This window comes from Poeciliopsis prolifica, unplaced genomic scaffold, assembly GCF_027474105.1.
Source record: "Poeciliopsis prolifica strain line A6 unplaced genomic scaffold, Auburn_PproV2 SCAFFOLD003, whole genome shotgun sequence".
Taxonomy (NCBI): Eukaryota; Metazoa; Chordata; class Actinopteri; order Cyprinodontiformes; family Poeciliidae; genus Poeciliopsis; species Poeciliopsis prolifica.
In genome coordinates this window covers 3,621,943-3,647,515 of record NW_026562378.1, presented here as the reverse complement: position 1 = coordinate 3,647,515, position 25,573 = coordinate 3,621,943, and the positions used below count along the sequence as shown (strand labels likewise).

Genomic DNA, 25,573 nt, shown 5'->3' with positions numbered 1-25,573 from the left:
TTTGCAGTACCAGGTTGTGTGTTGCAGATTTTGTACCCAGGTCCCTCATGCAAATGATATATGCATATCAATGGGATTAGATAAAGTAAATAATAATTATATATATATATTTTTAAAAATACCTGTCTTAAATGCTGTGATGTTTATTTCTGGTCAAACTGGTCTAAACAGAGAATTGAGCTAACAACAAACTGAAGGTTAGTCTCCCTTAATGCCTCTGCAGAGCCTCAGGCTGTTTACAGTGGTGCTGCATTAATGTCATAATTCATGCAGAAGCAACAAGCAGGTAAGTGCATGTACACGGTACGGTTCATTAACTGAAACATGCCTGCATATCGTTAACACATAGACAAATTTATGTCATTTAACACAGTGGCCCCCTTTCCGGCCCACCCCGTGGCGGCGCCCCTGGATCTCGCGCGCAGACGGGCGGAAGGAGGATAAACCCAGGTTCGGATCCGCGGTCGGTGTCAGTCCGTGGGGACAGAGAGGAGGGGCGGAGCGCGAGCCCAGGAGCTCTGCGTCGACACCGGGAGTTCACACACGAAGGTTTGCTGGGGTTGTGAAGTTTTCACGCGACAAGCAACAACCCACGCGCGCGGTGATTTTCCTCCCGACCCGATGAGAAGCCCGGCGCGCGCTCTCGGCCAGGCACGGAGGACACTGACCAACCCGCGCAGGTACGCTTCCAGCTCGAGCTCATACAAAAAGATAAAACAAAATAAACCAAGCTAGTTCAGAATGTCGTGTTGTACAACAAATTAATTACAAAGTAGGAAATGAAAACTATTTATTCTGCTGTAAACATATTAATGAAAAGCATTGTTCGGCTTTGTGTTTTCTCTGAATCAATTCAATAGCAATTGAGTGAGTTCAGTGGGATTAGCAGCAGCAGCAGCAGCATACTTTACACATCACTGGCTCAATAAACACCAGAACAAGGTGTTGCCCTGGTTTGGGATTTCAGGTTGGCTCAGAGGATTCCATCCTGTCTCTGGCTGCGTTGGCGTGGCTCAAGTGTGCTTAAGGTAGACAGTTGGGTTAAGAGAATAAGAAAAATTAGTTTAAAGCCCTGTTTAGTTTGTAGCAGTTTGCAACATGTCATGGTAATCTTGAGGGGGAAACACTAGTGTCTGTCTGGAGTGCAGTTAGAAGTAAAAAACTATATATATATATGAGAAAATTGATCCTAATGGTTTTAAAAACACCGTTGGGAGGGAGGGGGAGGGGGGAACAAAATATTTTCCAACTTTTCATCTAATTGTTCTTTCCAGATAGGTGTATATGTCTCAGGCTGAGCTCAGCAGAAAGTTGGAAAACAGTTTATGAATCATAACTTTCTTACACCTTATTTATCACAAGAAAACCACATATTGAAGTTCATTCTGTAGAGACATTTTTCCTCACAGGCCCTTGAGATCACACTAAACCTTTCCCGTTTAAGATCTTTTAGGATAACCGGTCCTTAAGTTTTTTTTTCTTTTTATTGCGTTTTGTTTTGTTTTTTGTTTATTTTTCAACTCAGAAGTTTATTTGCACTATAGTCATTGTGCCTTTAGGTAATGTTGGAAAGCTCAGATGAGAATGAGTCAGCTTCTGACAGGTTAATTAACAACATTCGAGGAAAACAGAAGACGACCTGCTTCATCATGACAATATGAAGAAGAGAAATATTGATCTAGTTCAACCTTAGACATATGCCTGACTGTTATTCCATTATTCTGATAGAGACAAAGCTATTAGTATAAGAGATTACAGTGAACAACACTGCAGCTGTTTGGCCAACATAATGTCCCATTTGGAGCTGGGATTTACAGAACCGCAAGTGGCCATTTGGACTTTCCACTGTGGTTCTTAATAACTGTGGTTAATAATGAGAAAGGAACAATTAATGTTTTTAAATGTAAATCCAATAACAAGTGGAAGTCTTCAGCTGTTTCTCTGTATTTTAAAGGAACAATTACACTCAATTTCCACCACACAGCGGCAATAAAAGCACCAGTGATGTTTTTCAAAAGTATTTATTCCACATAAATTTCACCAAATGTTAATATCCCAAAGGAGAAATGTATTTTTTTTTTGCCAAACTTTCAACTCTTTCTTTATTTTATAACCTAGAAATAGAAATAAAATGGCTGTTCTTTGAAAAATGACATCACATTTTCTACAGTGGATACAAAATTATGTTGTCATTTTTCGAAAGGTCATGTAACATTGGTGGCTCTAAACCGGTTTTATCCAGCTTTAGCGAGGGGTAAAAGTGGCGCTTCCTCGAGGTCGTAGACTCCTGATTTGGAGTGGGTAGCTTGCTGTCCTGAGAAACCATTGCTACAGCGACGCACGGTGGTGGCAGCATCATGTCGCGGGCCTCTTTTGCCTTAAGAGAGATTAGTGCACATCTATGTGGAAATGTCAGGGAAACATCTCAAGACATCAATCATGAAGGCAAAGCTTCGGGACAAACGGATCTTCCAAATGGACCATAACCCTCAGAATGCAATCCAGTTCGTTCTAATTTGGCTTAATGAAGACAAATCATGATAAAACTTTAATTTGAGCGCCAGAGGTGATTTGTGTGATTGACGCGGTTTACAGACCTGACTCGGTTTACATACTCGACTCGGTTACACCAGTTCTTTTAGGAGGAATGGTCCAACATCCCAGCAAACCATGTGATGACCTTGTGCAAGGAGACCCCAAAATTTGACCCAAGACAATAGTAGCAAATACTAAAGGAATGCGGGAAAACATTTCAGTTTGATGATAGTTAGACAAAAAATAACTTATTAACTTGGAGATCAGCTTCTGAACGTAACTTTTTTATTTTTAATGGTGAGAAACGTGTCTTTTTTATAAAGTTTATTTTAATATCTGACTTAACCCGTGATACAAACAATTATTAGTAGCAATAGTAACACCTAATTTTAGATATTTTCAACAGAAGAACTTTGTGTCTTGAATTTTGGTGTTAATCTTGAATTGATTTATGGAATATCACTATGACTAATTTTGCTGGATGATAAAGTATCCCAGAAGTTTTTGTAATAAATGATAACATTAGTGTTTTGAGACCATTTTCAAGCAATATAAGAATCAATAAACTTTCAAATCTGATGAACATTTAACACTGGAACTTGAATACTTTTTAAATATCCAAAGTAAATAATCAATACAACAGAAATGACAAATAAAATGAATTATTAAAACAAGCTGGTCTCCGAAAACAAAAGGTCCAGCTGAGACTAAAGCACCAGACTGAAGATTTTTTGTCATCTAGTTTTTGGTAGAAAGAGAGAAAAGAGAAAAAACAATAAATCATGCAAATGGAAATGATTGAGTTTATTTTTATTCATCACGTGATTAATTGATTTACTGCTTATTGTGACAGGCCTTTTGTAGAACGGATTGAAACAGTGAAAATCGACAGGCAGGTTCTGTAATAATCAGGAACTTAATTTCTGCCTGCGAATCAGTGAGTCCTCTGGGTTTGATGTGAATGTGACACGGTTTCAATCACAACTCATCTCTGTTGGAATTCTGTGCTTTGATTTGTGACAGCGTCGACCTCTCGTTTTGGTTTCCTCCTGCACCTGAGTGCCATTTATCAGGAGAAGCTGCGGAATATTGCGATGGATGGTTCGTTCTCGATCCACGGGTCACTTCCTTGAGACAGAGTCATTTGAACGAGGGAATATAACGGTCTACAAAAAAAAAACAGTCTGCGGATCCTTGCTGTAAATAGCACAATGAGCTGAAACCGGTTTGGAACAACTTTCCCCACATTATTCACTGTGAGAAAGAAAGAAAGTCAATCAGTGCCATTACTATGTACACCCATGTCCTCACACTTTAACCTCAGGTTCACATGGAGATGAAAACGTTAAAATGTAACACGACAAAAGTGGCATCCTATGAATTATTAATGCACGGACACCCTTGTTCTGCAAAATGCTCCGTCCAGCTGCTTAGTGGAGAATGAGCTTTTTTTTTTTTTTTTCTGGAGTAAAATCTTTTTCTGCTCTGAATAAAGTTTGTTTACTTCTGAACAAAACGCTCTGAGCTGATTACCTTCAGTGACACGAGCGGAAAAGTACTTTCTTCACCACCTGGGAGTTTTCAGGAGGTACATGGTGTCTCCTTGTTGTGAGTTCACACACATCTTTCCCCTCCGCGAGGCACGTAGAGGTTGTGACAAGAATGCAAACTAGAGAGGCCGGGGTTCTTGAATGCAGCTCTACTGTAATGTGTCCAGTTAATGATCCACCTGAGGACGTCTGAGCAGAATGAAGGGAAGGGTCGTGGTTGGTTGTTGTGCAGAGATGGGTCAGAGAGAGCCAACGGAAACATTTGGAGTCGGCGGATTCGAGTTCAGCAGCGGTGATTAACCTGTTGTCTGCTCTCTTGCATAAAGCGGCTAATTTGGAGAATTTCCATATTTGGAAAACACAAAGCAGTGCAAAACGTGTGGTCAATATTTTGCCAAGGCATCTGTTACTGCAGTTATAGTTGCATTTTTTTTTCGGCTGATGTTTTTAGGAGTTTTGTACGTCTACAGATTGAAATTCTTCTTTTCAAAATAAGATCAGTCAAACTGAACACATTGCAAAAACACAAAATCTTACCAAGTATTTCCCCCCCTAGTTTCTAGTGCAAATATCTAAGTACATTTGAAATAAGGCAAAAATAACTTACAAATTAGGGGAGCTTGTTTTAAGTCAATAATTGCTTTATATTGATTTAAAAAACTTATTTCACTTATAACAAGACATTTTTCATGTTATACGAGAAATAATCAGTTTGAAAAACATGCATAATTTTTCTTCCACTTATCATTTATGCACTCCTTCATGCTGGACTGTCATAAAATTCCAGGAACATGCTTTTAAGTTTGTCGTAATCTGCCAACATGTGGAATTTCCTAAGGGGTATGGACACTTTTGCAAAGCACTAATAGATTAGTGTTTTCAGGATGTCACAATAGAAACAGATTTAGTCATGTTTGGCGAAGCTCCCTGTTGGATTACATGAACATTTCGACTAAGTGTTTGAGGTGATTCACAGGAAATTCTTCTCTTTACGACTACAGATGCTTTTATTATCAGTCTCCTCCAGGGTGATGATGCTAATGGCCCCATTTGTAATATGATGAAGAAATGAATATGAATAATATGATCATAATTTCTAGGACTATAACTTTTATCTTCACAGACTAGCGCAGCGATTTAGCTTCTGTGTATCTTGCAGGATGGTCAGCAATGTCAACTGGGAATAAACTGCAGATGAACAGAGGCAAAAAAAACAATTCTTTCCAAATGCAAAACAAAAAACAACAACATAAAAACCCCAACACAAAACAATTGTTCTTATTCTTGCCACCTCAAGTACAGGCCAGTGCATCATGTGCAATAACAAAGATTTTTGATTGTTTACTCGAGGCAGCAAAAACTTGTCATACTTTACAACAACTTCAGGGCTACAGGAACAGAACTATGTCATATGTCCTAAATTAAACTGATTCCTTTAACAATTGAGCTATGTTTTTTTTCCCCTCCTTCTCCTTTTTAGGTGTCATTAGCTGGTTCTAAGGATGTTTTTGTTATATCACCACGTGTGGAGGTAGTCCTACATCATCTGTGTATTATTCCTCCGAACCTGGGAGTGGCGATGGTCCACTGGACCACAGTGTGGGGGACATGCATCCGGCTTCAGACTCTGCTGGCCTTCGCCTTGGCCATCTGTCCCTCACAGACCCCCAGCCCTGTCAACTTCTCTGTCGTTTACACCATGCCCTTCTTTCAGGCACAGGGACCCATTCAGAACATCGTGAACAACTCAATTTACCAGGAAGTCTACGTGGCCTCACAGAATGTCATTGAAGCTGTCAACAGGAGTCTGGAAAAGGCCTGGGAGCTCCGCACTGGGCCGGTTGGAAGCCCAGAGTGTCGCATATGCAACTTATGCGATATCGATAAGGATTACAACTTTCTGGAGGACACGGACAATCAAGTGTTGGTGCTGGACACTCCTTTTATGTATTTATATTCCTGTGGAAGCTCTCAGTATGGTGTTTGCTATTTTCACGTGCTGAACTCAAACGGAGAACTACCTTCTCGCTCTAAGTGTTTGTTTAGGAAGAGTGCAAACTCTGCTGCTTATTGTCCAGACTGTGTGGCGAGCCCTCTGGGTACCAAAATGTCTATGGTGGAGGAGGGTCAGGCAGTCTACTTTTTTGTTGCTGCCTCCATCAATGATAGCGTTACCCAACGTTATGGAAGGAAGTCGATATCAGTCCGCAGACCACTGGCCACAGAGGATGGTTTCTATAGTGATGTGCGAGGCCTTACTGTCCTGCCCACCCTCCGGAGGACTTACCACATTGACTATGTCTATAGCTTCTTCACGCAGGAGTTTGTCTACTTCCTCTCAGTCCAAAGAGAGAGCCCAGATCAGGAGTCATCTCCATTTCAGACTCGTCTGGGACGTCTGCCAAGGAGCGAGTGGGAGGTGAAGAGGTATCGCGAACTGATCCTGGAGTGTCGCTTTGAGCCTAAGCGCAGGAGGAGGAACGTTCGCGAGCCCTACAAGGATGTTGTGTACAACGTGGTCCAGGCGGCCTACTTCGGCAAGGCTGGCAGGGAGCTGGCAGAGGAACTGGGGGCGGAGGAGGAGGACGACATCCTCTATGGGGTGTTTGCTGTGACTGATGACAATGGAGTCACGGAAAATGACTCGGCTCTGTGCGCCTTTCCTATGGACAGTGTGAACAAGGCGATCGTTGACGGCGTTGATGATTGCTGTCAGTCTGGACCAGAACAACTCTCCAGAGGCCTTTGCCACTTCCAGCCATGTGAAAGCTGTCCACACGAGGTGAGTCTATCAGTTCACAACAACAGAACAAATCCACCTCAGACGTGATACTTGATGTATTTGATGTCCGCAGTTCTACTTATGGACAGCAGAGATGGTAGTTTTACCTAGACTTAGGGAATTAGGGGAAATTCCACTTTCTTTCTTAATCACTCCTTACATTGTGCCTCTGTCTTTAATTGGTGAAGTCCCTTGGGATATTTTTACTATTTGGACTTGATAGGAAAATATATAATTTGGCAAATTGGAATATCTAGAAATATTTTTGTTTTGTGCACTTGACAGTGAAGGAGTGGGAAATGTTTAAATTAGGACTAACAGGTGTTCATGAAACTATTTCAAAGATGATTGTGGTTTTGAAAATAAAAGGACTTGCAGCGTGACTGATTTTGGAGCACTTCATGACAGGTTCTGAAAAAGATAACTTTTAAATACTATTGCATAAAATTAGGCAGTTTTCAACATAATTAGCATTCATAAGTCAGGTACTAAATTGCATGTATATATGTGATGCAATGTTTGCTTCATTCATTAGAATTGATTTGGGACTCATGACTGCTTTATTATGCAAAGACAGAGTCTGGTAGGCAGTGGAGTGTGTGTGTGTGTGTGTGTGTGTGTGTGTGTGTGTGTGTGTGTGTGTGTGTGTGTGTGTGTGTGTGTGTGTGTGTGACTAATCTGAATTGTGCTGGAAAGCAAGAACATGATAAGATGAGAATGAGATCATATAATTGATAAGATTGTATTAATTGTATCAATTACTGTTCAGCTACAGTAGCTTCATAAAGAATTATCACCGCATGTGAAATTTTAAACTATCTTTGGCCTGTTTTAACAGCTTTTGACTGATTATTTGATGATGTGATTATTTTAGTCAAAAAAGTATTTCTGACCGAAAAAAAACTAGCAGAATTAGCTCTTCACTTGTTAAGATAGGTGCTGCATAGCTGTAGAAAAATCATCTTAATGTACCTCATGGAAGAAAACAAAGCAAATAAAAACAGTAGCAAATTCCTTTCAAGCACCGCGTTTGAGAAAAGTCGATAAAACAAATTGTTTAAGATCAACTCTAGAAACAATTAAGATGGAAAAGTTATTTTAATCCAGGGTGACATAATTTGCATTTGTGAAGAAGCGTAGAAACAACATGCATTATGTTACTACAGCAGCCCAAGTGGGACATAGATACTCCATTTCTGGGCATTATGGGCTCATGATATTTGGTGGTACTATTGTAATAACAATGAAAATGATGTTAAAGTGAGTAACATCATCCATGGAACCACAAACACAAAATATTCCTATAACTGGGTTCCTCGGGATATTAGGATATTATTCTCTCAGTATATGGTGTGTTAATTCTCCAGGGGAAAGCTTACAAAAAGGCTGCTTATTTTCCCAATTCTCATGCATATTTCCCATAGCATACATGCTTTCTCTGCTTTGGCACGAGTGCTTCCATTTGGGAGGAGGACTGGCAACGTGGGGATTGTGGTGAGACAACCTTTTCCATGAAGTCCCATGTAAACAGTTGCCTTGGAGAATTCATGGGAAATTTTACGGCTGAAATTTACAATTTGACAGGTCCTAGCGAAAGTATTCACGCCCCTTACTTTATTGTCGTCATGTTACAACTGAAACACATTTTATACTGCATATAAAATGTAATTGGGTTTTATTTACATTTCATATGACAAAGTAAAGGAAGATAGTGCATAACTGTGATGTGGGAAAAAATTGATACATGGTGTCAAAATGTTCAAAGAATAACGATCTGAATATTGTGCGTTGCATTTGTATTCAGCCTGGATATTGGTTCATTTCAGAGACCAAAGACTAAAATCACTAATAGGAGTTTTTAGAGAGTCACAGTCAATGTTCCCTCTAATTTTTCATGTGTCTGGGCGTACACACAAGCTTCCTGGGCACACTGAGGACCACTGTGAGCATCATCAGTGTACACGGCGTGGCCACGCACAAGTATCATAAATCTGGGATCATAGAAAGTTGCATGGCTTATTAAAAAATCAAATTACATCAGCAATTTTCATTCGTTTGCTTTTAATTTAAGTGATTTGCTCAATTTAAATAAAAAAAAGAAAAGAAAACATTGCTGTTCATGAGAACTCATGCTACAAGTAAGAGTCCTGCTTCAGCCAGGTTGAGAAATGAGACATCACACCTTTCAGACATAAATGTTTGTTCATATTAAAACATTCACGTTTTGCACAATAAAATGTTTTCTGTAGCTTGTGATGCAGTATAAATTCTTGTAAAATATTTAATTACAGTTTTTTTCACGTCTGCCCTTCTTGCTTCTCACTTCTCCAGTGGTTGTTCACTTAGCCCAGGTTTATGGGTCAGTCTGCTTCTTGCTTTATGTACTTGAATTCAGCATATTGACTGTTAATGGCCTCCATAATCTGTGGGTGGAGGAGAATGGCCTCATACTTTTTTGCCAGTGTACAAATGTCTGCTTATCCATAGTCAAAAGTCTGAACTCAACATTTCAATATCAAATGCAGACCATTCCTTTCATTTGATTTGATTCCATTTGATCTTAGAAGAAGTGCATTTCTTTTTTTTTTACTTTGGCTTGGTGAGTGGATGTCCCACGTAGACATGACAAGGTGATGGCTTTCACGTTTCTTAACTCTACTGCACTATTCTCACCTGCACGGCGCATATGACCAAGGCACGTAACCCACGTACACACAGCCAATCAGCATGTGCTGATTGGCTGCGTAGCGAAAGTGAACCGTATCATATCATTGGCTGGATTCCTGTCACTCACTGAGTTCGATTGCAAAGTAGTATGGAAAAATTTTTTTATTGGTCCATAGTCAAAACTAATGTCTGAGCTCAATGTCCACTTTACGTTGGACTTTATTTTATGCGCTACATAGATTTTCTTGTGCGCTGAGATTATGTGAGCAGTGCGCAATTGTGCAGGCGCGCAGTTTAGAGGGAACATTGGTCACAGTGTTGTTCATTAAGCTCACTTAGATTTCAGAGATGCATTTTTAAGTCCTTTTTTTTTCTTTTTTACAAATTTTCATGTGGATTATGGTCTGGAGTTTTTTTTAATCACATTATTTAGTATTTATTATGATGACAGGAACGCCATCAAAGAACCAGTTCTGACATCAATCCCGCTTTAGCTGTATAAAAAAACACCGACAGCAGAATTAAACTAGCATAAACACTAGAAATATAGTCAATGATCATCTAAAGAGCGATGCGTCGTAATTTAATCTGTTGCAGAGTGTTTCTGACGCATGTTGTGACCCACTCTTCCTGACTTTTTAAGCACATGGTTAAAGATATATGTTAATGAGCGATGGCCACAAGGACTGGACAGAAACACAAGATGCTCTCCTGATGTGAGAACATCCGTCTCTGAAGTCACTTTATTGTGTTCTTTGCATACCAGTGTTCCCACAGCAACCAGTGTACGTAGAGGAAACAAACCATTTCCCAAAGAAACCCACTGATCCCAAATCTCCACTGATCAATCACAATAAGGTACTCAGAATACTGGAATGTAATTCTCCATGGAGATACCTAAAACCAAAGTTCATACCATTTATGATTGTTACCTTTGACCTTCTTTTGTAATAAACAAACACTTGTTCCTTTAATGAGCTGCTTTTAGTCAAGCTTAGATCTAGCTGTGCTCTGTTGCTATCTGCAAGGCGATCTCTCTGTTGCTGAAGCATCATCCGTCACGGCTTCTTACTAAATCACATTATCACTTTGCGCATCTGGTGTGCTGGGTCTTTTTCTCATGGTCGTCGTGGTGACGAGCACACCTGTCAGCTTCTAAAGATCAAATCTTGAAGGTGGACAGTGCATGAGTTTTATGACGCTGGCTTTGACCTGACATGCCCTGTCTTCAGGCTTGTATTGTATTAAAAATTTATTGACATAAAAATTATTGCTGATTTGTTGTTAAGTTGCCTATAAACAGTTGCCTGCAAGTATTAACAGGCGGTCTAGGAGCAGATGGGTTTGTTGGCCTAGCTGTTAAATGATGATCGGTAATATCTGAGCCTGAAAGGAGCAACTCCTGTTAAAACAGACTTGTTCTTTCAGTAGTGGGGTTGACAGTAGAACTTCAATAAACTTCAGCAGTGTTTGAAGTTTGTCAGCATTTCAATGTTAGAACTTAAAGATGGCCTCCTCTCTACTTCTGGTCACTGTTTCCTCTCTGTTTGCTCCTCCCGGTGGTGGCGTCAGAGTATGGAGAACAACGCCACGTGCAACGACCATCCCACCATGGTGTCAAAGCCGTACTACAGAGTGGACCTCTTCAACAGGAAGATGACCAACGTCCTGCTCACCTCTCTCCTGGTGACGACCATAGAGAACAAAACCGTCGCTCACATTGGCACCTCAACTGGACGTCTGCTTCAGGTGTGTCGCATCGTTGCAAAAAATAAAACCCAACTAATGATGCTTTGCAAATTGCAAGGGGATGTAGGGTTGCAGTATATTCACCTCATGAGATGGTGCAATCCATTGTGAATTCATAAGAGATGAGATTTTAGCACCAGATTCAGGAAAACCAAGCTAGGACTTTTTCCACAAATAGAGCAAAGGCTTCACAAACTGTCTTTAAAAGTGTCTGTAATCATTTGATTAGAATAATCCAGTCCACAATTCACTAGAGATGCACCGATTCGACATTAATATCACTATCAGTCCAGATATTGAATAAAATTCTTGATTGGGTTTCAGTGACAATGTGTCTGATTGATAAGGACAGATCTATTCAGTCTAATTCTATGAGTGATGTCGTGTTTTTTTTATTTTATTTTATTTTACATTATATTTAACATTGCTAATTTCATATTCTCACATTCTGAATCATTTGTTTTGTTTGTAGCAGTAAATTTTTTTTTTTTTTTTTTTTTAATGTTTGGCCAAGAGAGTCAACCTATTATTTTTGTCAGTTTCTTTATTATTTTCTTCCTAATTGCGCTGAGTGAACAAATTAACATTATGTTGTTTTTACATTTTTGCCCACGCTTGTAAAGCTATCAGTTTATTAAAGTGTGCTGTACTGGTGCAGTGTTATCAAGTAAATGTGTAATTCAGTACATTTCTGTTTTTGTTTAAAAAAAATGAAACATCTTAAGTCAATACGAGGCTATTGTTTTGTATTGGATCGTATCGATACAACATGATGTATCGGCCAATCCAATCCGATACAAAACCTCAGACATCAGCATCAGTATCGAAAGTGGAAAAAAAGTGGATTGGTGCATCCCCATTACTTAATTTGAAAAAAAAACAAACATTTTTAAATACTTGTTTCTTATGTTTTCACAAGTAGAATAAAATTCCAGAAATCTTAAACGGTGTTCAAAACAAGCTATGTGAAGCATCAGAAGTGTATATATATATATATATATATATATATATTATATATATATATATATATATATATATATATAATATATATATATAGATAGATAGATAGATAGATAGATAGATAGATAGATAGATAGATAATATATATAATTTTTTTATCTCTTAGCATATGCTATGCTATGTCTGTGTTTGCAGCTTGTGTTGACAAGATCCAGCCCGGACATCTTTGCCAACTACTCCTTGGTCGAGAATCAGAGGGTCTCTTCTATTGCTGCTGTTTACTCCTCGGAGTATCTGCTATTTGTAGTTGGAGACAAGGTATGGTAAAACGGCCTGTGTCTCTGGTCAAATATTGTAATTTGTTTATATTACTGTCCCTTTTTTAGTTGAGCTCTCAGGTAGAAGGAGTAAAACTTTTCTCCAGCGGTTTAAAGACATTCCTATAAGGTTTTATTACAGTCCATGCCTGAATGTTTTGACAAAACAGAGTCTGTGTAGATGGATGCTAGATACTGGATTAGTTACTGCATTTGTCAAACAAAAAAGTCTTTCTGTTAGCAACAGAAAGACTTTGTTACAATATTAAAGGAATCCTGAAAACATGCTGGTCTTTTTCAAGGCTTTTTTTTTTTTAACCAAAATTATGTAAAGGAGCACCGGTTATCAACATTGAACAGCTTCCTTTTAGAAAACTATTTTGTTGACATTTCATTTTTTTCTTCCTCTTCTTGTCTATGACTAAGTAATGGATTTGAATTTAACCAAGTAGTTAAACATTTATATAGAAATAGTTTAGTTAAATGTGTTTAAAACAGAATGTTTCACACATGTAGTAATCAGAATGTCAATTCTTGGGGATTATGGTTGTAAAATTATTTCAATCTGATTGCAAGTTGACAAAAACATGCAACCGTGTTCTTACTCTCTTTATTATAAGTTGCAGTAGTTTTTTTTTATAATTACATGACTTTTTGAAATGCTTGCCTTACTGTACAGTATTTTTGCTCTTCATTCAGCTTTTTGTATTTACTTTTATCTCTATTTGCTGTGTATCTATTCTATTATTTTTAGACAAGCTAAAATAGAAAAGCTGTGTTTGGAATGAACTGTTGCAGAATGAAGCGGTCTTTGAATGAGTTGACTGATTTCACTATTCAGATGATCCAGGTGCCCCAGAGGGGGCCCGGCTGCCAGCACTTCATGACCTGCGTCACGTGCCTGACGGCCCCGAAGTTCATGGGCTGCGGCTGGTGCTCTGGCGTGTGTTCGTGGAAGAGTGAGTGCCACAGCCGCTGGAGGAACGAATCCTGTCCGCCCGGGATCAGCGGGGTGAGGCTTGCAATGTGTACCAAGATACAGATGTCTCTTTTTAACGACGTCAGGTGTTGGCTTTGTATATTGGGTTCGTCAATTTCTCCTTCTACTTATGCAGTTTTTTCCAAGGACCGCTCCCCCTGATGGACAAACAGAGCTGACGGTGTGCGGATGGGAGTTTCAGTCGCCGCTTCGACCTGCTATCACCTCCAAGACCCACCAGGTCCGACTGGGACAGACCGCCTGCACTGTGATTCCTCTCAAAAGCAACAGCACGCAGTAAGTGAGCCTGAAGGCTTACCTGTTGTCGTTCTTTGTTTAACAGTCAATGCGCTCTAGAAGAATACAAAACACAAATCTAAAATTTTCTCTAGACAGAAAAAAAAACCTTTGCAGGTTCTCGTAGGGTTGCCAGCTCTCATGTCTCCTCTCACTTTTCCTCTTACTCAGACAAATCTAATTTCTTCATTCCCTATTGATTTAAATTAGGACAACGCATGTTAATGTCATACCTGAAGAGAAACTTGGCAGATTGTGAGGAAATGGAGCAATTGTGCCAACCACCACTGTGAAAGGATGATCATTAAACAACAGGGGGAAAATATCTGCTGGGTGTGAAGAGCTCTGAAGCAGCAACATAAAAAAGTAAAACTAATTTAGGCATCAATGAGTGACAAAAAGAAGTGATTGGAAGCTGTTGGTCAATCTATCGACCAAATTGCTATAATTTCCTTTTGTGTTGTATTTATATTCTTTGTTTTGTATTTAATTTGTATTTTTTTGTATTTTGTGTATGCTTACTGTGTGCCACATTTTTGCCTGTGAGCTGCTGGTAACTATAATTTCCTGAGGGAGTCTTCCCAAGGGATCAATAAAGTCAAGTCTAAGTCTCTAAGTCTAAGAATTACAGTTTATGGAAACAAAGGTTTCCAGAATGGAGTAGAATGATTGTACTGCTAGGAAACTTTATAACTTTACACAAAAGTTGTCCTTCATTCCAGAGCTATATTCCCAACATGTCAGCCCATTCTTCCTAAAAGTTACACCTGTAATCCGATTCCCGTTCCACCTGTTATTGTAGAAACAAAACAGTTTTGTGTTTTCACTTGTTCAAAACAAGTACAAAGGACTGACACAAAAAGGACACTGTACTCTACTTTCGACATGCTATTGCCCTTCATCATGCTCATAGGGTTACCTACAAAAATCAACATGGCAGTTTACAATTTAATTTTTTTTTTATTTTGACCATTATCATAGTTTATTTTGCTAATTTGTATTGCACTCACAAAAATTTTTGTGTTTCTAAGGAAGGAGAAATTTTACCCATTTGTTTTTTTAAAACAGGAAATAGTTGCTAAAAAGCAAGTTGTTTGTTCCTGATGCTTCTCTGTCGTTTGCTTCTGTCAGTTTAGTATGTAAGATTCGCTCTGGGACCTCTGAGCTGTTCAAGCCGGTCAACATCACAGTGGACGTGCATGAGGGCAGGGTGGAGGGCCGCTACTCTATTGATGGCAGGGCCGAAGTACCAGGGTTCACGTTTGTGGTAACATCCTTCTGTCAGCCCCAGAAAATTACATGTTTATAGTGACTAAAATGTAAAAGAAATTGTTTTAAGTAACTTTTTAACCAAAACAGAGAGTCACTTTCCCTGTAGGTTCCAAACATCACAGAAATCCAGCCCAACTACGGACCGCGTGTCGGAGGAACACTCATCACGATCACCGGGTTCCACTTAGATGCTGGAAAAAACAGAAGAGTCACTCTGAATGAAGTACCCTGCCATATGAGAAGGTGAACAATGGATTCTGATATTTTTAAGTGTCAAAAAACATTGAGAGAAGTTGGTTCCAGGGGCTTAAAGTTATGTCTGTCCCTACTGGGTCCGAAACCAAACAGGCCTCTACCGTCTTATAGCAACTCCAGTGACAAGAACCGCACACTGGTGTGTGCAAATGCTTTCTTAATGACCTTTGAACCATTTTTACATTAACAAGTTACTAGAAATTTCTACAACTCTTTTTATGGCTTCACTTGCTATTCATCCCAGAGGCTAAAGCTAACAGCTCATCTAAGAAGGCCGACTTCTAGCATCTTAAAACAACTCCAGTGTCAAAAGCTGCACACTGATTTGTTGAAATGCTGTTTTAATGACTTTCAAACCATTTCCACTTTTGCATTAGCGCTTCTATTCCCACAAAAAATCTAGAGTCAGAGCGGAACCTGTGGGCAGTGCGCCCATCAGTGACCTTCCAGTGTGACACGCGTACCGAGAACAGAGTATGTATTTGGATAGTTACTCTGACTGGAGACGCTTTACATGTTTCCTTCTCAGTGTATATTTCACTCAGGAAGATCATTGGTGGCACACATCCTCCCACGTCCATTTTCTCAGTAAATAATTATTCATGTCTATGTACATACCCACCCATTGCAAACATGACAGCTGTTTGCAGGTATTTTCCATAAATGCCCTTTGAAGTTTTTAAGTTGCGAGTTGTTTAAAGACTATAAAAAGCATGTTTTGGCTCCTATAACCAGCCTCAGCCTGGATTTATACTAATACCCCAAAAGTTATCTACTGCTGAAAAGATATTAGCTGCTTATAACCTTCAGACAGAGGCTCATTTATGAATTTATGAATCATCCCTTTAAGGCTTTGAATTGCTGGATGACCTAATCGTCAAACTTGTTCAAATATGTTTTCATTACCAGTTAGGAATCTGCTGACTGAGGCAGAGGAATCATTCAACTCATTGTACTGCAATCTTCACCCATTGGGAAAACTGGGGTTAAATGTGGAGAGCATTTCAGTTTAATTCACATTCTTGTTTCTTCAGGTCCAAATCAGTAGCCAATGTTTCGTCCATCATCTGCTTGTCCCAGGCCATCTCGGAGGTGAGGGATGTCCCGCTGAGCGTTTTCATCGACAAATCTCCAGTCCACACCACAAAGGTGTTTTACTACAAGGAAACTCCAAAGATTACGGCTGTGCTGCCCGACTGCAGCTTTCACAGGTTGGCCACTCAGAGACTTCAGCCCAAGCCGCTGCTTGTGTCTAATTTTATCTGGATTGCAAAAGGACATCAAACCGTGGAAGGTGTCGAATTTAACAGGACTTGACAATCGAGGAATGAAAACGCAAACGTCTTTCTTCTTCTCTCTGAACGTAGAGGTTCAAAGATCGTGATCGAAGGGGAGAACCTCGACTCGGTTTACCGCACCGTAATCCGCTTTAAGCCCAACGAGAGCCACCTCAGAGCAGTAACAACGGTACATTTTGACCGTGTTTGTTTAAAAAAGTCCTTCTGGGTTATTCATTTTTTCCATGTACTGAGAGCTACAGTAACGCCACGGTGTTTTGCTCTAGGAGTGCACTGGGAAGTCCCTGCCCACTCGGATGGAGTGCGTCACTCCGGCGTTCCAGAGGGATGAGAGCGAGGAGGGCCTGCTATCGTTTGACATGGACGGCGCCCTGGGCCTTTGGAACAAAGAGTTCTCCTATCACCCCTACGGAGAACCCATTCCTTTTGAAACAGAGGGACATGTGCTCAGTTTGTATCCTGGGTTTGACGAAGTGTCCCTTCATGTAAGTGATTAGCTTATTTAGAATTACTCTGAAAATATTCTATTGGAGTTAAATGCTTAGCGGCCGCTTGATTAGGTTCACCTCACTAGAACTTGGTTGTGGGTTTGAATGTTTGTCCGCTGGAGGTGTTCATCAGAACACGGGTACATTGTCGTCACAAAGGGATGAAAATCATCAGCAAATGTTCCTCATTGGACTTGTTTCGGTTTCAGCATAAGAAACTCAACTTGGTGAGCTCCTGCATGACCATCGTCATGACGGTGGCAGATGTCGACTGCGATGCCAAAGTCCTGGATAATGAGATAACCTGCAGGATCCCTAAAAACATCACCATTCCCAGCGACGGACTTCCAGTGAAGGTTGGTCAGGCTGTGTTTTTATGGAAATTTGCCCTCCAGGATCATGTTGTGAAGGCGATCTGTTCAGGCACTAATTGAACACTCTGCTAGTTGACCTTCAACTCAGATTTAAGCGCGACAGAGGGAACTAGACGACAGTGGCAGATGAAATATTTAGCTGGATTTTCTAGTCTTACAATAGATTTTGTTGAAGTTCAGAGCTACTCAGACTGTAACCAAAAGGTTCCAGCTGGAATCTTTGGATTCACATGTTTCTGGTACGCCCGTAAATCTGTCGCATGTCTGCAAGCAACAGCTGTCTGTGAAAAAGCTGCTCCTCTGGGCCCACTGGGAGTTAATTTGTGCTTTGATCAACTATGTGCTGCAGAAGACTATTGTCACTTGCAATTAGTGCAAAAAGGACCTGACCTACCAGCAAACATATTCAACCCTAAAATAGCAGCTAAACACGTTGCAGCAGCACAAACGTCCCCAACGCTAACGTCAGCATCATCCACAATCCACATTTTTAAAGAAGCTCCATGAACGATCAGGATAGATGAATTGGTTTCATACCTCGTTGCACATCTCTGTTTATTCAATAATTCAGCGGCATTTTCAGTTTTAGAACTGAAAATATTGCTCATTTTGTAGTTTTTGATTAAGTGCAATTAATTATAGACCCTGCAATCAACTCAATAAAAAATGTTAATCAAGTCCAGCCAGAGTTTTATTGATTTAGATGTACATTATATCTCAGTAGGAAATTCACCTGTGTTTTACACTAGGCTTTTGATCTTTGATTTTTTTTGTTTTTTGTCAAACCCAGAGCGTACTTTAACCATGAATGATATTTACTCCCCTCTAAATGCAAAAAACAAATTACCTCAAACTTGCAATATGTGTGTGTGTGTGTGTGTGTGTGTTGTCTCTGCTCTCCAGATCTCCATCAACGGCCAAGTTCATAATGTTGGCACGGTGGTGAGGGTGAACAATCACTACATGGTGGGAGTCGTTCTGGGAATCCTGGCGGCTCTGGTGGCCGGAGCCGTCCTGGCCTTCGTTGTGATGAAACATTTGAGAAAGAAAAAGAAAGGTAGGTCTGTCTCTCTTTCTCTCTCTCTCTCTCTTTCTTGTGGAGTCGTTTATAAAACTGTTGCTAGGTTTGGTCTTGAATGGGTAACAAAATCTTTCAACTAGAACAACTCAAGTTTTGGACCGGATATCCATGTGCTTTACTTTTTTTTTTGGGAGGGCGGTTGATGATTAAAAACAAAACAACAACAAAAGCTTTGTGACATGTCTCTCAGCCTCAATGATAGAAGCCCGTTTGTCCCACTCTGCTACTCGCACCGTGACCAACACTGTGGAACTGTCTCCCACGGGAGACTACAGGAGAGGTAATCCTAGAAAACATATTCACACCCCTCGGACCTTTGCACATTTTTTAGTGTTGCTAACAAACTTTGCTGTGCGATGGAGTACTAAAGCACAAGAGAATACAAAATAAAATATAATACACTTATAAAGTCATAACATTTTAAGAATAAAGTTCTATTACTATGAGCTTTTTTAAAATAAATAATCCCTTAATATTTATGAAAAATAGTGCTAGTACCACTGGCAGATTATTTTATTTACAAGACCTTTTTCACCAAGTTAAAAGTAAAATAACCTGCCAATGGAACCAGTTCTTTTTTTCATAAATGTTAGGAAATTATCAACTTAAAACAAGCTCGCTCTTATTTCTTGCTAAAAAAAAGTTACTTGTAAGTCAGTTTTGTCTTATTTCAAGTGTACCAACATATTTTCCACTAGAAACCAGACCAAAAATACTTGGCAATACTTGTCGTTGTCACGCTCAGGCACTGATGGACGCAGGGCCAGAACCGGGGAATCCAAATCGGGATCAGGGGGTTCCTGATCTCCGGGCCAGACAGACAGGGGAGCAGAGCCTGCGGGTCCAGAGTCCAGGTCAAAACAAGTATCAGATCTCAGGGTCAGACAGACAGGAGGTCCTTATCCAGCTTAGAGGGTCAGGAATCGGGAACAGGAGAGGCAACTAGGCAGAGACAGACAGGTTAGATACTGCGCAGTTAGCTCAAGTTTCTGTAGCAGGCCTGAAGGAGTTACCGCTGAGGGTTTCACAACAATCTGACGCCGTGCAGGGGAAGATCCGTCTTTATATGGCAGCAGCTGGGGATCAGGAGGATGATGATCAGGTGCGAGTGGTCACTGCTCAGCAGCTGCGACAGTCGTTTTGAAGAGAAAGCTCTCCAGAGTCAGGAGGGCCACATAAAAAGCGATTTGGCCCCCAGACCTTCAGCTTGACACACGTTATTGCGCATTGACACATCATTCCCACATTAAAGTTTGTGGTTGCCAACGTGAAAAAAATGTGCAAAAGTTGAAGGGGTTTTAATAATTTTGCAGTAATAGTCCACACATCAAAACTGCAGCGACGCAGCAGTAACACTCCTCCGCATCTGTGCTTCCACTAGTCGTTTCCCTGAGCCCCCCCACCCCTCTGATTGGGCCGGTGGTGTTTCGGGGCCTGGCCTACTCCGCCTGCAACAGAGATCCGACCCTCACCCCTCTCATGCAGACGGAGAAGATCTCCATCTCCAGCTTCAGACCAGAGCTGCTGGAGGAGGTGAAGGACGTTCTCATTCCTGCTGAGATGCTGATAGTGCAGCACCACCGCATCATCGGGAAGGGTGAGAAGAACCTCATCAAAGTGAACGTCGAAGGGGTGCAAAAACGTTTCTCATTCTGTTTGTGGTTTTTCCCGCAGGCCATTTTGGAACTGTCTATCATGGCTACTTATCAGACTCCAACAACAGAGAAACTCACTGCGCAGTCAAGTCTTTGAATAGTAAAGTCTGATGTCGATTTAACAAGAGAACAAGAAAGTCAATCCAGTGGAACAAATTGTCTAAGCATCTATAATGTCTTTTTTTTTTTTGTTAAATCTATCCACTCTCCAGGAATAACGGATGTGGAAGAGGTGGAGCAGTTTCTGAAAGAGGGCATCATAATGAAGGGTTTCCACCACACCAACGTCCTGTCTCTGCTGGGCATCTTCCTGCCGCAGGAAGGGCTCCCCCTGGTGGTGCTTCCGTATATGAAACATGGAGACCTGAGGCACTTCATACGCTGCGAGAAGAGGGTGTGATGTACTGCTACTACTTTAATTATAAAGCATAAAAAACAACAACAGCGACTGCTGCGGCAAAGAGCAGTACAGATAAAATGAATAAACATTCAAAATATGGGAAGGCAAAAAACAAAAAGATCAATAAAGATGCTGAAACAGAAGTAAGAGAAAATAGTGTGTCTAACGAGTAACATATTCATTTGTTAATTTTTTATTTTTTTCTTAGAACCCGACTGTAAAGGATCTCATCGGATTCGGGCTGCAGGTCGCCAAGGGCATGGAGTATTTGGCAACCAAGAAGTTTGTCCACAGAGATCTCGCTGCGCGCAACTGCATGTAAGAAACGGACATCGGTCAGCGCTATTAGATTTTGACCTCTTGCCAAAATTAGCGAATCAAGAGACGATAAGCTCTCTGCTCCGCCCGCAGGTTGGATGAGTCGTACACGGTGAAGGTGGCGGACTTTGGCATGGCCAGAGACGTTTTTGATAAGGAGTACTACAGCGTACAGGACCACAGGAAGGCGAAGCTGCCCGTCAAATGGATGGCCATCGAGAGTTTGCAGACGCAGAAGTTCACCACCAAGTCAGATGTGGTACGTGGGATTAAGGAGGACGATACCAACACTGGCAGGAGAGTTTAATATGCTTGTTTGTCGATGTCTATTCTAGATCTGACATATCTTACAAAAGTATTCATAGCCAGTTAACATTTTTTTATGCCTTGTTTTGCTACGATTAGGAATGCACCGAAAGAAAAATTTGGCCTGATTTCAATATCCCATATTAACATCATTGTTATCAACCAATACTTACCAATAATATACATATTTCACCATCCTTTCGACATCTTGATAAAACAATACCCACACCACTGACAATGTTTTTGTGCTTCAGTTAAACGTCCCACAATCCTTTGCTGCATCATTATCAGCGTCACATGAGCAAAGAAAAACCACATGACAAAACAATCTCCAGAAACAAAGGATAACAAGATGAAGATATATATTGGTTGTTAATATCGCTTTTTTTTTTTTTTTTTTTTATTAAAAAATTCTGAATGTTGTCCGATGTCGATGTTAGTGCCAGTATGTCATCCTCAGTAGCAATCACACACTGCAGTGTTTATTTTTGGGATAACATGTGATAAACCACCACAGAGTTATCCATGTTTGTGAAGTGGAACAGAAAAAAAAAATGTCCATCTTTTCCCATTATTTCTCATTCAAAACCGTGGATATTGTTTTATGATCTAACCCTGTTGCCTGAAAGTTTCTCCAGAACTTTGATCACTGAAGTTTTGAATTCAGTTCAATCTTGAGAATTGAATTTGACAAGATTCAATTACGGGTTACTGAAATAAAAGAGTCTAAATGCTTAAACAAACTTAATTTTTCCTATTTTAATTTCTAAAAAAAAAAAGAAAGAAAGAAAGAAAACCACGTGCCCTTTCACTTGCATCTTAAATCTATCTGCTATTTTGTCACATTAGGTCGCAATGACTTCCACTGGAGACGTTTGATGAACTGTGTGTGGATACTTTTGCAAGGACCTCTATGTGGAACTCTGCATGTGTCTTAGTGTTTGTGTTCCCCATGTTCTGTCCTGCAGTGGTCCTTTGGTGTTCTGATGTGGGAGATGCTGACCAGAGGAGCGAGCCCCTACCCAGAGGTGGACCCTTATGACATAACGCATTACTTACTGAAAGGCAGGAGGCTTCCCCAGCCGCAGTACTGCCCCGACCCACTGTGAGTAACACGAATGATAGCAATTAGCCGCTGGCACTGCGGATTCCCAACAGGAAATAAAGTAGCCCACATACAAGTGCAGCACAGGAGATCTGGATACAAAGTCCAACCAGCGGAAACAAGCTGTTGAAATGGTAACCCAGTAGAGGTGAATTGTCCACTACTCTTGTTCTGACATGGTTATCAAATGTTGTCGGGGAGTTAATGTGTACGACGCACTTTGAAAACAAACTCAGTGACACGCTTCTTTGTTTTAGTAAGTTTAATGATGCGTTATGTTTACACGCTGTTAACACGCCTTCACGACCAGTAGAGAGGTAATGCAAACCAGCCAATCGTTTTGCTTGTATTTTCCACCGAGGTTTTGTCACACACTCCGTCAAAAAGCGTTCTCACAAAATTACACAAATCCCTTAATAAATTCATGACTAATGAGTCATAGGTACAAACCCTCTGTTGGAGCGCTAGCATTTCCATGAAATCCAACCGCGCCAGAATTCACTTCATTAAACCTGGAGCTAAATTCTTATCCAGGCTAGAGTTTGCTGTTTGGTTCGATGAGTTCAATTCACAGATCCCCAAACAAACCGGACTTTCTAGACCAGGGTTGTCAAACTCATCTTTCGTTTTGGGCCAAATCAAGACAGTGAAGGCTCTTAAAGGGCCAGTTGTGCCAGAACCTGTTTAGAGGCTGTCAAAATATCAATGATTTTTTCAAATTAAATGGTTTATTCTCTTCAGTCCCTCGTGATTCTTCATGTGATTTTTTTGCAATAAAAATCTAAATCAGTGTTTGTGGTACTAATTTGGAAATATTTACCATATCTGCACTTATTTTGGATGGTAAAAGCCACGTTTTAGTACTTGTTGTATAAATCATGGACTGTGATCTGATGTTAATTAAGAGTCAGGCAGCTGTTTAGTAAGACACTTTTTTGACAACTTTTGAGAAAAATCTCCGCTAAACGCCCAATTGTGTATTAGCGCAAAAAAGTGGAGGGATTTGTTGATTTTGTGTGAATTTCATTGATAATTCTCAAGAAACCAGAGGAACTGAATGATATACTTTGGCAGCAAATAGGTAAAAACTCCATTTATTTGATTGATAACATAATATTTAAGATTTTAGTCTGGAATCTAGAGGGCCACATAACAAGCTATTGACGCAAATGAGCTGGAGTCCGATTGAAGCGGACTAATCGGGGCTGGTGGGATGCACCGTGTTGCCCTGACTATTCCTGAACTGCAGTGGGGGGCATCACAAAAACCCTTCCCCGGGCTGCTAATAGATCCCAGGCCACACGCTTGGACACCGCTGACCTACACTCCATCCCTGCTTCCCCCCCCCCAGATATCGCATCATGCTCCAGTGCTGGGATCCCGATCCGGAGCGCAGGCCCAGCTTTGCCACTCTGGTTTTGGCCGTCTCCACCATCCTGTCAAGCCTGGAGGGAGAGCATTACATCAGCCTGAACATCACCTACGTCAACCTGGACCAGCCGCAGCCGTACCCCGCTCTCACAGACTCCCCCGATGAGTACGACTCCACGGACGTCGAAGGCTCCGGCTCAGACTCGGACTCTTCCTGATGCAGAAAAAAAAAAAACACTCTTCTCTGGCACATTTGTGTGTTTTATGTCAAAGCGGGAAAAACAAAGTACCTTCTTACTGTCTGAGGACATGAATGTGATAATAAGAGACTGCAGGTTTTCTACTTGAAAATGTAGGAACATTAGTCACGTCTCTAAACTGCCTCTGTGGGTCAAAGTATCATCCTTTGTGTGTTTTTCACACAGCGGCACTTCCGTAAATCAGAATATCATAAAAATATATACGTATATATTTCTAACAAAGAAATGGCGGCAAGCTAAAAGGTATTTGTGTGTCCTTTTAAACTGATTTCTGCATTGATTCTGTGTAGAATGGATGCAGAGGTGTTGAGGAACCCAAACTGTTTCAATCATGGCCTTCAGTGGGAGTGGCTTTTACCACATATCTTTCTTCCACTAAATTTTCCATGAATCTGCTTTACCGCAGCTCTGTGCTGAACTTCTATTGCTTCCTCTGCCTGTGGAGAAGAAGCAATAGACTGTCAGCTAGGAAAATGTTAAGTCAGAACTTCACCTTGATTTTTTTTTAGGCCACAATATTTCCATAGAAAAAAACGTTCTTTTTTTGGGGTCTTTTGTAAAATTTTAATTTTCCAGTAAGCTAAATTTGTTATTTTTTTAATTAGTTGTGAGCAGTAATTATCAAAAGAATATAACGGGTATGTCCAGAGAAATTAGTCGGTTGGTAAATCCTGCCAATTTTTTAAATTATGGAGATCAGCAGATACTTACGTGTGAAGCAGGTCATAAAAATCAGCCGCTGTCTCGTTTGACCTCTGCCAGGATATTTAGCAACTTTTCAGGAAAAAATACAAAATAAAAAAACAAATCAGTTTTGGCCAAAATCAGGCCAAGCTTTCTAAAGATTGGTTGAAACCAATCACTCTGTATGTAAGGACATCTGAGTTTCCTGTTTGAATTTAAATTATAAAGCATAAAAAAAATGTTGGTGATTTTATAATTTATTGAGCTGGACCTGTTAAGCATTTATAACTTAACAATGTTTCATAACGTGGCAATGGAGAAATTAGAACATGAATTCAGGGAAATTCTTTCTTTTGTCTTAACTCAAATACGTATAAAGAAGTTTTGAAGGCCTCGATTGAATGATTTCATGCTATTTTTACCTTTTTTTATTTTATTCTAGAAATCGAAACTACAAAAAAAAAAATCCACAAGATTTCCCATCAAATCTTGTGTATTTTTACCCATCAGTTGTTTCTCTGAAAGACAATTTCAGTCACATTCTCTTAAGAAGATAATTCAACAAACCTTTTACCGCCATATGGATTCCACTCCATCCTCTCCTGATCCAAATGCTGGAAATAGTTTCTGATAAGAATCTATTCTGACATACTGCAGGCCAGAAATCAGCCTCTAACGATAGAAATGCTTGACGTGCACTGGATTCAGAATCTCATATTTTGGTATCTGTCAGAACTGAGTTTTCCCTCCCATAATGCATTTCAGCGAGGGGGAAGCTGAGCCACACCATCACAAATACAACCTCCGCCAAAAACTCTTAAGGCACAGAGGCTTTTCAATGATATAGAATTGATCAGTAATAATTAACCA

The 25,573-nt window shown here is 40.3% G+C and overlaps 2 protein-coding genes across 2 annotated transcripts in view; one reads left to right on the top strand and one right to left on the bottom strand.

Annotated features, from left to right (window-relative positions):
- The window catches only part of si:dkey-245f22.3 (uncharacterized protein LOC492819 homolog), a 351,352-nt gene that overhangs the window by 94,069 nt on the left and 231,710 nt on the right, over positions 1–25,573 (bottom strand). The window lies entirely within an intron of this gene.
- On the top strand, positions 334–25,098 carry mst1rb (macrophage stimulating 1 receptor b). Its single transcript, XM_055024872.1, has 21 exons — positions 334–680; positions 5,566–6,867; positions 11,107–11,283; positions 12,439–12,561; positions 13,402–13,572; positions 13,676–13,836; positions 14,968–15,103; positions 15,215–15,351; positions 16,398–16,574; positions 16,731–16,830; positions 16,928–17,146; positions 17,359–17,505; positions 18,427–18,580; positions 18,795–18,884; positions 19,986–20,201; positions 20,279–20,359; positions 20,472–20,653; positions 20,868–20,977; positions 21,071–21,236; positions 22,252–22,388; positions 23,740–25,098. The coding sequence occupies exons 2-21, from the start codon at positions 5,665–5,667 to the stop codon at positions 23,975–23,977; spliced, it is 4,125 nt and encodes a 1,374-aa protein (XP_054880847.1). The 5' UTR covers positions 334–680; positions 5,566–5,664; the 3' UTR covers positions 23,978–25,098.